This window comes from Saccostrea cucullata, unplaced genomic scaffold (genome assembly GCF_032062105.1).
Source record: "Saccostrea cucullata isolate Sc308-1 unplaced genomic scaffold, CSIRO_AGI_Scuc_v1 ctg2351, whole genome shotgun sequence".
Classification (NCBI taxonomy): domain Eukaryota; kingdom Metazoa; phylum Mollusca; class Bivalvia; order Ostreida; family Ostreidae; genus Saccostrea; species Saccostrea cuccullata.
This window is the reverse complement of record NW_026928083.1, coordinates 318990-334259: the sequence shown is the minus strand read 5'-3', so window position 1 is coordinate 334259 and position 15270 is coordinate 318990. Positions and strand designations below refer to the sequence as shown.

The following is a 15270-nucleotide window of genomic DNA, read 5'->3' as shown; positions in this document are numbered from 1 at the left end:
ATGTAGTGGACGATTCAAGTTTTACAAAGGAATATATTAAAAAATCTTCTCAACATGCTCAAGAACAGCAAAGTGATGATTGGTTATGTTTTTATGGAAGCATCCTCGGGTATAAAGTAGATGCAGATTTATTAAAATAATGCCCCAGGGGGTAGGGTAGTACCACAATAAAGTTCAAACTTGTGCAGAAAAAAGCAGTAATAGTAAAAAAAAAAGTAATTATCCATCAGTCTTTATTGTAGATTCATGTTTGTGTAAATTTAAATTTGTTAAAACCATACACCAATTTTAGGGTCCATTAGGACAATTTATGCATTTACTGAATTGATTTTTGCTTGTTCTAAGCCAAAGTGCACAGGTGAGCGATGTGGCCCATGGGCCTCTTGTTTTGAAATTAATAGCTTTGAACTGACAATTATTTTTTGATGGGGCTGGTAAATTTTTGGATTGGCAACAACTTTACCTAGCAATCAATCCTGCTTGTCTAGCTAATTTTACAGTGAGTTTCAAACACAAGCTGCTATATGCCCTGGTCATATTCATGGTGGGGCATAAAACTTCTTGTATGAGTCCGTTGAAATATTTTAGTTTAAATATATAAATTTTTTTGTGGTATCATTATAGTCCAAGAAGCTTCTTCCATTAGTATCACTGCTGTTGTTCCATCTACTACAGATTCTGCTAAGCCTGGACTCCCCAACCAAGGTGCCTTTTTATTTTTTTACTTAAATGTATCATGTGTATGTAAATATGCACCACAGTACCAGATTAAAGTTGAACACTTTGCTTTATCTTTTATATCATTAATCTACATTACTTATCTCTTATTTTAAAGGTAACACCATGCCCCAGTCACTATCCGTACAAGTAGCAGAAATGGTGGTAAGGCTCATAAACATAAATGAGTTAAATAATTATATGGTGATAAAAGTATTTATTTTTACAAGAATTTTTTTTATTCTGATAAAAAAAGAGAGATATGCAATTTATATTTCATAGAAAAATAGTTTCTTCCTTGATTACTAATCCCAAGTTCCTTTACGACTTTCACTGTTTTTTAAATTTTAATCGTGATAATTATTATTTCTAGTCAAAGACACATCAACCCTTAGTCATGGTGCTGCGATTCCACACACAGGGGCTGATAAACATGGAACCTCCACAGAAGGTAACCCTCCCCCAATTCTTTTATAAAATCACCTTATTGTATATGATATTAATTATCCAGGTTCAATCAAGGGTGTACGGGGATTTATCTCAGGTTTTATTCCATACACCCTGAGGCCGAAGGAATATTAATTTACCCTACCTCTGTTGATTTTTATGTGAAATCCTGGCTTACGATTGGTTAAAGTCTGTCACGTGAAGGAGGTGGATTACTTATACCCGGTCAGTTGTAGATATATACCCAGTCAGTTGTTATCTAAACCTGGTCGATGTATTACGTAACAAACATAGCGTACCAAATTAAAGTTGAACAATTTGCTTTTGCAAAACACCAGTTTAAATGTATTGCTTCCTTAATTACTGAATATCACTGAAATTTTTGAGTTCTGAAATTCAAGTCAGTTTTCCTCCTCATCTTTTTTTTTATCTCTTTGAATTAATCAACAAACTCATCTCTTATTTCAAAGATAACACCATGTCTCAGTCACTGTCCAGTGATATTACAAGAGCCAGTACAAGTAGCAGAAGTGGAGGTAAGTTTCATATACATAAATGAGTTAAATAATTAAAAAGTGGTAGAAGTATTTATTTTTACAAGAAAGTCCTTTTTTTATATAAAATAAGAGAGATATGTAATTTACATGTATATTTCATAGAAAAATGGTCTCTTCCTCCTAAGTTCTTTAATGACTTTCACTGTCCACAGTAGACACAACTGAAATGATAATAAAAAGAATTCTTGTTACATGTACATAACATGTGTATAATGAAGTATAAACATTCTTATAATAATATTGGGGAAAAAAATTATACCATTATTTGTATTTACAGAGGAGGGGAACAACAAATCAAAGAAGCAACAAAAAAAGGCACAGAATGGTAATCTTCATACTCTAATGAGTCTTATTTCTGTTTTGCTACAATTATCATACACATGCTTATTTATAGTCAAGTAATAAAGCAATTCATGAATAAGAAATTTGAAACAACATCTATTGTAATTTGTTATACAGACTGTCATAGTCTACCATGGTAACTTAAGAGTCATGCACTTTCAAAAATTTAAGCCAGAAAATGTAATCCATACTACTGTTAATACAGTCATACACCTTATTCATGCAAATGTAATCAGCTTGGAGAAATATTGTGATGAACCAGAACAGGATTCAAACCCAAGTGCTTTAAAAACATCCATTTAAAAAATCTTCCTTAAGTACAAAATGTCGTTTACATTTGCATTGTTTCAATATCACTGAAACCCTTATTTTAATAACTTGGCCAATCAGTAAGTCGGTTAAATTCAATGATATATATGCATGAGCTTAAGTGCTACACTGTAATAGTTAATGAAACTTGGTGCTTTGACTTGACTTGCAGGAAGTGAAGGGACCAGTCCACAAGAGCAGTTCCTCCTATTTCAAAAGGAGAAGTTGGCCAAGGTTTCAGATTACAGGAAAAGAAAGTTAGACATTATGGAGGAGCTGCTCCAGCTAGAGCGTAGGAGAACTGTAGCTTTGGAAAAGATTGCCGCCTCCACAGACTGTGCCAGAAGCTCTCCGCCATTATCATTATCACCTGTTATTAAGTTTCTCTGATTTATCGCAAAATATTTAATGTAAATTTTTATTTTCATTAAATTGTCATTGTTATATCAAAGTTAGTCATTGACTATAATCTACTTACATTTAGAACCTTTGAATAAGTCTTTCTCGTATAGCGGTGGCAGGTATGTTGTTGTTGACTGGTGGTGCACAGTATTGCTCAATGCCAATCTCTGGCTCCACAGCCTCCATGAGTGGCACCCTCTGCTCAATAGCCAAATTATGCAGACGCATGGCACATTCGATGATCTTGGTACACTTGTCTGGCTTGTAGGGTAGACTGCCTCCAGTTTTGTGTAAGCACCTATTGAAATTGAAGGTTAATCTTGTTTACATTTCTTAGCCAGTTATTGAATTTTGAAAGACAACAGCTAATTAATTTAATGACATTAATTTTTTTTTCATGTTAGTTTCATCTAAGATAATAGTAATTCAATCACAATCACAACTAAATTATTTGTAACCTATACTTGATTAAACAATGTATTTTGAAATTAAATTATCTGCTGGCTTGTAAGGGAGATAACTTCTAGAATTCATGATTTATAATAGAATTGATATAACCATTTTAGGTGTAAAGAGTACTCAATTACAATTTTTTCTTGAAGACAAATGCTTGCATGTACCTGAAACGGGCTTTTAGGACCCCAAAGGCCCTTTCAATTACATTCCTTGTCCTGCAGTGAGCTACATTATATCGCTCTTCTTGGGCAGTTCTGGGGTTGTTGATTGGAGTCATCAACCACTCCTTTAAGGGGTAACCTGAATCCCCCAATAGCCATCCTCCATCAGTCAGATTTGACAGGCATTGTGGCAAAGAACTGCTGTTCAAGATGTAGGAATCATGGGATGAACCTGGAAATTTGCACACAGCATTTGTAAATCTGCAAAATAGACAGGGAATAAATTTTACATTGTTGAGACACAGTTTGAGGGGAAATATGATCTTTGTTCAATTATATTTTAATTAACAGAGATAAGTGATTTTGCCAGAGTTGTCGACTTGTCGTTCCCGCTTCTCTCCCACATACACCTCTGTCAACGCTTGTTATACAAGATTCTTGGAAAAATTGTTTTTGATTAAAAGTTGTATTTATAATTGTGTGTAACTATATTTCTTATCCGAAAACATTATTTATTTGAATTTGTTACATCTTAAAGGGATTTTTTAATTAAGATTTTAATTTTTACTCCGCAAAATAGTTCCCTAAAATCTTTGAAAATAAGTTGTTCTAAGTGACTATAGATCTAAAATAAATAATGAATTATCATCTTCATCAATATTTACAATAATTAAATATCATTTAGATTTTGAATCTTCTCTGTTTAAAATTTGTACAAGAATCTTGTACAACGAGCGTTGAAAAAGGGTTGTGAGCGTAGCGGAAGACAACTCTGGATAGAGAATGCATCCAGCGTTGCAACAGTCAACATTGCTTGACGATGGGTGATATTTCAAACAATTTAGTGACTGTGCAGATTTTATGCGTGCACAGTTCACTGTTATATATGTATTGTACATTCAGTATAATATAATAAATATTGCATGTAGTTGATTGTAACATTAAAAATTTTCACTCCTTGAAAACCATTGCCCCTCGGTTGACATTGGTTTTCTTGGGGTGAAAATTTTCAATGTTACACTCAACTATACATGCAATATTTATATATATAGTATTACATGTAATGACATTAATTTTAAATTGAATAAATTTTACCGTAAATCTGGGTTCACCACAGCCTGTACATTTATGGAGTGAAACCCTTTCCTACAAATGTATAGGGGTCATCATCTGAAGACATCCCTTGGATGGGAATCTGGGTCCCGTCAATGGCACCTGTAGTGAATTTAAAATGAATGTAAAGTGAGCTTTTCTGCATGATAACCTATCCATGATAACCTATCCATTGTTTGTATGTTAAATTTTCCACTCTCTCAGATACTTACCAACAACATTGGGAAAATGAGCAATTTTGTAGAAGTCCATCTTGATTTTCTTTACATCTTCAGTAGCAGAGGGAAACTTTATGTTCTGTAGTGTGGTGCAAATGGCATCAATTACACGATGTACAATAAGGCAACCTGACGACTTTGATATTCCATGAATATCAGCTATTTCTGACAGATAATCACCTTTGGCTAAAAATCGAAGACACGTTAACACCTGAAATGAAATTAAATTCCATATGTAAAGGATTCTATTGCTATAACAACTAGATTATTTTGAATTTCTTTATTGTTAGCCGCTGAGCATGCAACACATTTAGAAAAGGAAATTGTAGGTTATAAATAATTTTTTTGTCTAGTAATCTTGTCAAATGATTTGATTTTCAGATATCTTATAACTACAAAAAAGTTCTACATGTATATAAATTATTATAATAAACTAGAACTGTCCAAACGGGACAAAATACCCCCGCTGGGTTTTTCAGAAGTAGTGTTTTTTCATAATAAAGATATGTATCAAACACGAATTATGAAATTTTTCTTCCAGTGACCTTGAACTTCCTAAAATGACCTTGGGTCAAGGTCATGACACACCCTTAGGTCATGAGCAATCTTAGTGTGGAGTAGTAGATTCTAATGTCCCTCTGTAAGAAAGATATGGACCGGACATGATTGCACAGACAGACGGACAGACAGGTAGACAGACAGACGGACAAGGTGATTCCTATATACCCCCCCAAACTTCGTTTGCGGGGGGTATAATAAATGTGAAATATTTTTTATCTTTGGAAATGCAGAAATGTAGATGTACTAAGGGGAGGACCATAGGGGGGTGGGTGCTTGAAAAAAATTCTTTCCTTAAAAATTTTGACAATATCCACCAGCAAGAAATAGGTATTTTCAATTCAATTCTTTATTGGCACTAAAGCACATATTTATGGTATAAGTTAGACCCTGAATGTACCTGATCCCCTTTCCCTTCCAAACTAGATTTAGGGGATATTTTGATGTCAAATTAACTGATGCTTCCCCCCCCCCCCCCCCCCCCAACACACACAATGCAATATAAAGTTGCAATTTGACCTTTTTAAAAAAAAATTATACACTGATTTAAGTCATCTTTGAAAAAAATTCTCTCCAATGAAAACATGATCCTCCCCTTATTATTTAAATGCCATCTAATATTTTTTAAAGTTCTTTAATTAACAGTTCAATTATTTTATCTTGTCTTTCAAAAAAAATAATTGATAATTTTTTGCTTCAAATAAATGCAGGGGAATAACTTTTTTTAAAGTGAACTGTATGTGCTCCTCACTTATCAAAGGGAAACAATTCAAAAATTAGTTGATACAGTAGTGGCCCTTTTATTTACTCTTCAGTACATATGAAAATGGACAAAGTTTAAAGGCATTGCATTGATCATGATTACACCAGGCTGTGTCAGAGTATTCTTCTTAATCATTTTCTTCAGGATATTCAACATAGTAACAGTAAGTTTCTTTTGCTTTTTGATCATGTAATTCACATTGGAACTTTGTTTAGATGCTATAGCTTCATCTAGAATTTCCTCTGTTTATTTGTATCTATTACAAGCGGGTCACAGAGCGCATAGTTACCTGGATATGCGCAGGAATAGAGTGAGATCTAAAGGTTTTAGGTTGGAGGAGGTCTTTTACTTCTTCTGTCAGGTACAGGATGACATGCCTCGGGAACCTGTAGCGCTCAATAAGTTCAACATCTCTCAGGGTGTCAAGCACTTCACTCCTGTCCCTAAAAATCCGGGGACGGCGGGGGGATTTGTCTTCTTCTTCTCCCAAAATGTCTCGAAATATCATAAGGGCGGCCATTTTTATTCAGAATTACGAAAAAATCGTAACTTAGGATAGCCCATAGGCTGTCGTAGAGTTACGATAAGATTTTTAACGTAATTTAAGATAAGAAGTTTAGTAAGACAGAAATTTATCGTAACTTACGGTTACGATCAAATCTTAACTTACGAAGTTTAGTAAAACTGAAGCCTGGTCTATTACGTTACTGAGCATGCTGTCGGAAGTAGGGATATAAGTAATGGATAATAGAAACTATTTTGTCTTAAGGTTTCAGTTTATTTCCAATTTTCAATTTAATAACAAAATTCAAAGAACAAAATATTTGATTAGAGTTTAAAAATGTTACTGTACAAAACAAGTATTGTCTAAACGAAGACAAAAGAAACGTCCCTGGTACACACCAATAAGACTTTTAAATAAATAAATTTTAAAAAAAACTACTTTTGTATTCCTGAATGAATATTTTAATATTTATTTACATGTCAGGTAACATTTCAATATACATACATTTTATTTTATGTACTTTTATTCTAATTTTACATTATAAAGAGCTACTGGTATATATTCAATAAAGATACAAATTATACTCTAAATTGTTTTGAAATATTGAAAAATCTATACAAAAACAAAAATAACAAGACTCTAGAAAATTAAAGTCACAAATAAGATCATTTTAACTGGTTGACCTAAATGTTTCAAGACTTCCTCTCATGTATATTGATAATGCTTTACTATATAGAATCATAGACGTTTTATGCTCGTCTTAGCATCATTTTAGTTTGTGTTAAGGACACAGTCCAACCTTTGAAGGGATACCAGCTTACCCCTTGTCCGTGATTGTTATTACCGTATTCGCCGTTCAAGTTTGACTGATGTCCCAAGTTGTACCACCACGCACCTCGCCACGCCTGCGCACTGTTTCTAGATGAATCAAGGTCGTTATCATTATCAAATGTAGAAAACTGCGCATCATTGTTGCAGAACATATTTGTACACGAAATTCCGTCTCCTGTAAACAGAATAAATGTCCTTGTAAGAAGCTGTGTAAATATGTAAGTTACCTACAATTTCTGATATTATAGCATATTTTAAATCATTTAAAAGCTAAATACTATTTAAGTATTAATCTAATTGGAGGATAACAAGCGTACCAGCTGTCCCACTGTACCCTGAAACATGGATTCGGTAGTTGTCTTCCTCCGCCGCTATGTAGAAACTACTGTACTCAGCATATACCAATTCTGTACCGTATTCCAATTCCACACGTAAAACTGTATATCCATTGGTGACCAACAAACGGATGTTGTCAAGTCCTTGAAATACATTACTTGCATTATATGCAAAATTGATCACGCAAAATTCGAAGACATATTTATTTGATATGAATAAAATAATCATATATTTCTTTGAGGACCTGAATTTGAGATTTCGCTTGTTTTGTTTTAAATAAAAGAATCCTTTTAGAAAATTAACACTAAAACATGTTTTCAATATAACCTTTTTGAATATTAAAATGTTCTATTAAATGAAAAAAAAATAAGATATATCCTCTCAAAGAAATTCGACCGCGATATCAGCACCTGATTTCAAACATGACTGGTTAAAGCTGAACACGACTCGTAAATGGGCATAAGCCAATATTGATTCAAAAAGTTACGATATCAGCATTCGCACCTGACTGCTTTATGTCACTGGTATTCGGCGTGAAATGGCAACATGTGTTCGTACAGGTTATCTTGCATTCCTTTGCTCACATTTTATTGCATTAAGTGCATTTGTGTTTGTTTGTATACTGCATTTACCAGTGCAACTATCATAAGTGTGTCCACTATGTCTACACCTACTGAGTTCTGTCATGGTGTTCAGCAAGAGATCACAGTCGAGTCTCCCATTAGTAGTGAGGAAAGTGAAAATCAAGTAGAAATGAATTCACCCTGTGTTGAGAAATTTTCGCATGAGAGTATTCAATGCAGTCTTCTTCATGGTCGCTATTCAATTGAAAAGTTTAGGACAAACTCTAAGGCAATTAACTTTTACACGGGATTTACAGATTTTGAGCATTTTGAATTTTTTTTTCGTTGTCTTGGCCCAGCAGCTTCAGATCTATCTTAAAAAATCAACCAACTATAATTTCACCCATTGATCAGCTTTTCTTAACTTTGATCAAACTTCGCCAAGCTAGGGAGGATTTTGAATTAAGTCTAATGTTCGAGATTAGTGAAACAACTGTATCAAAAATAGTCATAATGTGGATTAACTTCATGTACTTTCAGCTGAAAGAACTTGATATATGGCCTTCTCGAGAAATCATTGATAAACATATGCCAGAGGATTTCTCGAAGAAGTTTCCCTCTACCAGGGTGATTCTCGATGCAACCGAGATACCATTTCAAAAGACGTCAGATGTAATTGCCCAGTCAGTGACATGGTCTGGATACAAGCATCGCAATACTTTAAAAACAATGATTGGTTGTACACCACGAGGTGCAGTTTCCTTTATTAGTGATGCTTTTGGGGGTTCTGCTTCCGACAGACAAATCATTGAGTGTTCTGATATAACAAAGCCAGAATCAAACAGGTTTTTACCAAAAGATAGTATAATGGCAGACAGAGGCATTATGGTGCAAGATTTGTTTGCACCCATGGATGTGTTTGTTAATACTCCTACAATGCTTAAGGGAAAATCTCAACTTGAACCAAAAGATGTTGTAAAGGACAGGAGAATTGCATCCAAACGAATACACGTAGAGAGAATCATTGGCCTTAGTAAGAGATACAAAATTCTAAGTTCTCCACTTCCATCTAGCAAATGTATTCTTGCATCTAGAATAGTGTTTGTTTGCTTTTCTTTGTGAAATTTTAGGAAACCAATTGTGGATGGGTATGCCTGATTGATTAAATAAACTGAAAAGAATTTTTCCATAATTTATTATTGTATAAATAGTATGTTTCCTGGTACAAATCAAAAATGTTTTCTATAGTGTAAAAATTGCAAAAGTTACAACCTTGGGCCATCATTAAAAAATTTTTGTTTGATGTACTCCAACCCACATTCTCAAGGTTGGTAGGTAGTTAGGTTTTGTTTGTTTTTTCTCTACAGTATTGGACAAATGATATATGTAACTGTCATACAAATCACAGACCCGGATATATATTGATGTTTTCATTAGATATAGATGACTATACATTTTTATTAATTATTGCTATAAAAATTAAAATAATAAATCATCCTTGAGAAATTTTACTACGGAGATTGAAAAAAACAAAATCAAAGTGCTGGTAAAAAAAAGAAAGATTGGGTAAGGGTGACTTTGAAGTGTTGGTTGAAATACATCAAACAAATTATTTTTTATTGCTAGCCTTGACATTCAAAAAGTTTTATGTAAATTTTCTTTTTCAAGAATCATCTGAAAGTGGGGGCTAGCATTTTCTACATTTTGCCATCTCTTGAAACATGTACATTGTATTCTGAATGTCAACATCTTACTTAGTGAAATTACAAACAAGAAGCAACATAAGGTCTAAAGTGTTTCTTGTAAAACATTTCCAACTTTGGCAGCAAACTGAACCTGAAGTAATCATCATCATACTGAATTTTCAGAATCAAAATATCACAGAAAGTAAACACAACAAAATGACACATTTTTCTTTTGGAAAGAAAAAGCTGGCCTTGCACTTGATCATAGTATTTATGAGAGTTTTTAAGTGTAACAGTGCCATCAGATAACTCAACAAGGAATGGGAATTTCTTCCCAGGTTTGATTTCCTCATTTCTACCAGTATAAGGACATTTAACTTCAATAATGGCATAATTGTCTATTAATCCATCTGGTGTTGCACCAAGAAATGGAAAATCTGTAGATACAAATAGTCCACATCCTTTAACTTTGAGACCAGAAATCTCCTCAAATCTACATATAGCTTTGTTTTCATATTGTCTACCATGCATGATAGGTGAAGTAGAAATTAAATTTCTTTGATATAAACTCGAACAAAGTTTCCGTGTATCTCTGCGGCAAGTCATTTTTGCAATGTCTCCGAATCTGGATGCTGTTATCCTCCACTTTCTCTCATCAAACCATTGTTTACTTTTAGCTTGTAGCCTTGTAGTTTTCTCTATAGTCTCTGCTTTTTCTGGAGTTACCTTAATGTTAAAAATATGTAAACATTAAATTAGTCAAGATCAATAAGCAATATTGAAATAAAGGTCATAAATTAAAAAAATACTTACATACAATGCTCTGTCTACAATATATTCTGTGAAGGGGAGTTGAAGGTAATCATGATCTCTACTTGCAACCTGAAATAAATAATTATTTATTTATGAATATTATAGGCAAAATTTAAAGGGGGGGGGGGTGTCACTCCCCTGTGAAATGATAATTGTTATGCCGCAGTTGAATATGCTAGCTCGCATCAATATCAGTGTATGAATTTGGTTTTTAAATCTTGTTTAGGTTTCTTTGAAACTGGTTTAAACACAAAATGTGATGGACCAACAGATAAACATGACAGACACTATATGCCCCTGCCATATTCATCGTGATGCATAAAAATACCAAGAAATAAAAATTTCTTTACCAGAAGACTTGTAGAAGGTGTTGAATATCTCAAAGTTATGTCCAAGGAGGAGGCAGCACAATAGTTAACCATGCAGTTGTAAACATAACTTGAGTACCCAGTGGAATTTCTTTTGTACTTTTCTTTTCTTGGGTCCTCAAGCATGTCCTCCGAGATTTTCCTTTTCCAAGGGATTTTGTCCGCAATAAGAGGCTTACCTGGATGTAAAAAATTTTTTTATAGTTCTAAATAATTTAAAATTGTGTGAGTCATTTGGAAATCCTGAAATTTTTAGCTCTGAAATCTATACTAAGCAGAAAACACAATAAAATAAATACTCAGTTATCTCTTTTGTCTATTGTTTAACATTGTGTTTAATAGAATGTTTTCAGTATTATACAAACCTTCATACATTTTTTTCGGCACATGGAAATTTTGTAAATTTTCTGTGCAGCCTTTCATCACAGAAATCTCCCCCTTTTCGATGAATGCTGCCACCATCAACAAAACTGCACCAATATGCTTGCATGTCCCATGTGGACCTTTCCCAGCTGGGCACTCACAATGTGAATTTAAGGGTTCCCTATGGGTTCTTCCAAGCCTTATTTTAAAATTATATGAAACCTGGAAGACAAAACAGAAGTGTTAAAAAATAAAAATAAAACACTATGTTAAGACTATAGGTATAGGTAACATTCAGAGATTCTTTGAAAAATTTATTGCATGTATCAAACTTAAGGATATACGATCCTCAGCCAGGAAGGATAACTCTTTAATTTATAATTTAATTCAAAAAGTCTTAAAATAAAGCTTGAAATTGAAATTTTTTCATGCAACAATTTTCATTTTATGCCTCTACGTATGATTCAATGTTCTTTAAAGTTTTAACAAACGGTATTTAAAAAGTTGAAATTTGTACCTCACAAAATGAAGTAAAACTTGCCAATTTAAAAAAAAATCAAATTTCTTTTAATTAGCCATAGTTACCAATGTTTATATGCATGATTTGAAATTAGAATTGATTTACGGTGTTTTTTTTTTTTGAAAGGAAACACTTCATACACTATGCATTATGAAACAATGGAAGTAAGTAGGAGAAAGTAAAGTCCAAATAAGTGTAAAATTAATGCAATTTTCTTTAAAAGCCTGGATACCTATGATTTTTATTCCTAAAATGTATTTCTTGATTAATTATCAATTAAAAAATATGCAGTAGGTAGTTCAAATCGCATTTCCTGAAAAATTATTCGAGATTTACTAATTTTCCCTATATAATATGATTAAATTTAAGATGAATTTTAAAGAAACACCGTGGGTAAATACATTTTAATTTGAAAATTTAGAGACATCTTTGTGAGCATGTTCAATTACTCGATGCCTGATTTTCAGAACCTGAGGATCGGATAACCTTAAATTGTATATTATTTATGAGGTTTACATTAGCATAACTAAGTATGAATGGCTCTGACTATTTTCATTCTTTCTATACTGAGAAAGAGAGTAAATCATTGTAAGGCCAAAACAAAAAATACTCTTGTTTCCTGTCAACCGACCTACCCTACATTTTACCCTCCGACCCCAAAAGTTTTTATTACATTTTCATTTTTTGGGTAACTATTTTTCTAAAATACTAAAGTCAACCAACAATATTTACAGAACTAATACATCACAAGTTTACAGGATACCTTTACTTTATAAATCCTGATTAACAAACTTGCTCTGTAAACTGTTAACATATCATTGTCTTGTTATTACATGCTATATGTTCTGCATTCATTGAGTTTTGAAAATAATTTTTTTTCCCTACCTACCTACCCTAATTTATTTGGTCAGGGGACAGGAAACAAGAGTATATTTTCTTTTGGCCTAATACAAATTTAATACTGATCATATTTGAGGTAGCCAATTACTGTAAAAATAAAAACCTTTTGTTTCATAGCTGCACCAACTATCCCAGACAGGTACACATCACCGGAAACACACATACTGCAGGCTAAGATTCTGTTACCCTTCAGAAGATCTTTTCCTTTCTCCAGGGCCTTGATATCAGATGTCATTTGTTTATCTTCTAATGAGTAAAAAAAATCATATACGTTTTGTAACATTGGTAACAAAAAAACCTTAGGCCTAACTGTGTTTCACCTACAATGATGTTATTAAATTTTCCACTGACCTGCCATTCTGTACAAAAAGTAATTCTCGATCTGGGTAGTTGATAACTTGGGTAGCAATTGTCTGTGTTCTTGTCTTAACTGTTGGAATCCACATGTTGGCCAAAACACATCTACTGGTTCGGGTATTACGATAGGGTCTTGCCTAAAATTCTTGTTGCGGTCGTATGCATCAAGCCTGCATTATTGAGTCAAAAAATAGCATTTAAAAGAGTGTAAGCGTAACTGAATCATCTTCATTATTACTAAGAAAAAAAAATGGTAAAATGTCTATGATTTTGCGCGAGTTGAGTTCAATATTTGCACATGTCGACTAGGCCTAACTGGCATGCGACGACATTGTTCACATAAGGAGAATGTTTATTTTGACTTGTGATATTGTTTGTCAATTATAAATACGTCATATCTTAAAAAAATGTTTTTACCTTTCGATTAAACCAATCTTTCTCCCAGTGATCACAGCACCTCTTTGGGAAAGTTCGCATTTTAAACGCGGGATCGTCCAGTGTTTATAATTCTCCGCCATGTTAGCTTTTTCTATACCCCTTAGAACTCGCGCGCCACCTGGCGAGTAATGACGACGGCGTAAACCATTTCGATCCGCGAATCTCTATGCCTTTAGTGCTTCCCCACGAAACAGATCCCTCTGTTTACGAGAATAAGAATCAGCAACTTGACTCTCCCTGTCTTCAATAAACTTTGCTCGAAACGAGAAATTAAATTTCATGTATTTCATGATAAGTATTCTTTATAAAAATATAAATCGCTTTTATTTAGACGTTTGAGAATTAATAATTTGAACTTATGCTTTAATGTCAGTACGAAAGAGCACTTTCTTGTTCCTTAATGTAGGTCCCTTCAATGTAATTTCCAGCAAAACTGGTACTTAAATCGAGACATGTTATATCCCTCATAATATTTTTAAAATGTCAATGTCTTGGCCATGCAAAGTATACCCATTTCCAGCAACGCCCCGCATCCCACCTAACAGGACTCCGACCTATCCGTAAATAAATCTATAAAATATTTGGCTGACTAATGACTTTCTAGGAAATTTAAAATGATCAAAAATCTTAACCACGTTCTTAAGTCGTCTGACAACAATTCCTCTGTTATACTGATATGATGATGTTGTGTCCGAATTCCTGACATAGCATCATAAAACCTTATATAAGCTCTACCTGGGCGTACATCACTATGCACAAAACTTAAATCTCCTACTAGAGATTGCATTTCCCTGAGTGTGATTTTTTTTTCTCCTAACAAACTATCTAGCGCGTCGCGCAGCGAATCGGGATTTTCTTTTAGTACCTCAACCTCCGTCTGCAAATTATTTATTATTGAAAGATTCGAGGCGGATATTGTTTCTGTCCTGTCTGTTTGTCTTATTATATGTTTGTCTAATTATCTGCAAACTTTAATCTTCGTCATAACTTTTGAGCCATGAATGAAAGAGACTTCATGTTTGGCATGTATACTCCACTAATTAAACTCTTTCAAATGACTGAAAGGTCAATAATCTTGTGACATTGACTGTGACCAACTGTAGAAGCACAAATTTTCGTGGGCATAAAATTTCGTTCTTTGTCATCAAAAATAATTTCGTGTGCATTTAATTTCGTTGTTTTAAAAGAAACCCTATTTAATGTATAGTCAGATAAAATTTCGTGTGGGATTTAATTTCGTTGAATTTTGTTAACAATGAAATAAACGAAATTTAATCCCCCACGAATATTTGTGATTTTACAGTATATGCTTAAAATATTTTTTTTTCTGAAAACTTTAACCTTCGCCATTATACTTTTGAACCATAAAAGATACAGACTTCATGTTTGTTATGCATACACCATTGATAAAGTTCTTTAAAATAACACCATGATCAATGACCTAATGACCTTGACTGTGACCTATATGTTAAATATAGCTTTTGTTGCCGCCGGGCGCAGTGTTACACAGACACATCTTGTTTATAACGTCAGCCGCAGATCTTAAAT

At 33.4% G+C, this 15270-nt stretch overlaps 3 protein-coding genes and 1 pseudogene across 3 annotated transcripts; 2 read left to right on the top strand and 2 right to left on the bottom strand.

The window, feature by feature from the left end:
• Positions 1–842: 842 nt before the first annotated feature.
• LOC134276345 (uncharacterized) lies at positions 843–2806 on the top strand. Its single transcript, XM_062758605.1, has 5 exons — positions 843–882; positions 1091–1168; positions 1635–1700; positions 1999–2046; positions 2545–2806. The coding sequence occupies exons 3-5, from the start codon at positions 1643–1645 to the stop codon at positions 2760–2762; spliced, it is 324 nt and encodes a 107-aa protein (XP_062614589.1). The 5' UTR covers positions 843–882; positions 1091–1168; positions 1635–1642; the 3' UTR covers positions 2763–2806.
• Positions 1727–6729, bottom strand: LOC134276344 (putative nuclease HARBI1; annotated as a pseudogene).
• Positions 6730–7297: 568 nt separating this feature from the next.
• Positions 7298–8402, bottom strand: LOC134276332 (tenascin-R-like). The gene is made up of 3 exons (XM_062758592.1): positions 8390–8402; positions 7697–7858; positions 7298–7554 (listed from the first exon to the last, which is right to left on the bottom strand). The coding sequence occupies exons 1-3, from the start codon at positions 8400–8402 to the stop codon at positions 7298–7300; spliced, it is 432 nt and encodes a 143-aa protein (XP_062614576.1).
• Positions 8403–8791: 389 nt separating this feature from the next.
• Positions 8792–9400, top strand: LOC134276331 (uncharacterized). The gene has a single exon (XM_062758591.1). The coding sequence runs from the start codon at positions 8792–8794 to the stop codon at positions 9398–9400; it is 609 nt and encodes a 202-aa protein (XP_062614575.1).
• The last annotated feature ends 5870 nt before the right edge of the window (positions 9401–15270 follow it).

Bases quoted from the DNA above. Each gene is read 5' to 3' on its own strand.
- LOC134276345 (XM_062758605.1), top strand. From the start codon at position 1,643: ATGTCTCAGTCACTGTCCAGTGATATTACAAGAGCCAGTACAAGTAGC. The intron at 1,701-1,998 runs GTAAGTTTCATA...TTGTATTTACAG, and splicing joins TACAAGTAGCAGAAGTGGAG to AGGAGGGGAACAACAAATCA. The intron at 2,047-2,544 runs GTAATCTTCATA...CTTGACTTGCAG, and splicing joins ACAAAAAAAGGCACAGAATG to GAAGTGAAGGGACCAGTCCA.
- LOC134276332 (XM_062758592.1), bottom strand. The intron at 7,555-7,696 runs GTACGCTTGTTA...TTCTGTTTACAG, and splicing joins AGGGTACAGTGGGACAGCTG to GAGACGGAATTTCGTGTACA.
- LOC134276331 (XM_062758591.1), top strand. From the start codon at position 8,792: ATGTGGATTAACTTCATGTACTTTCAGCTGAAAGAACTTGATATATGG.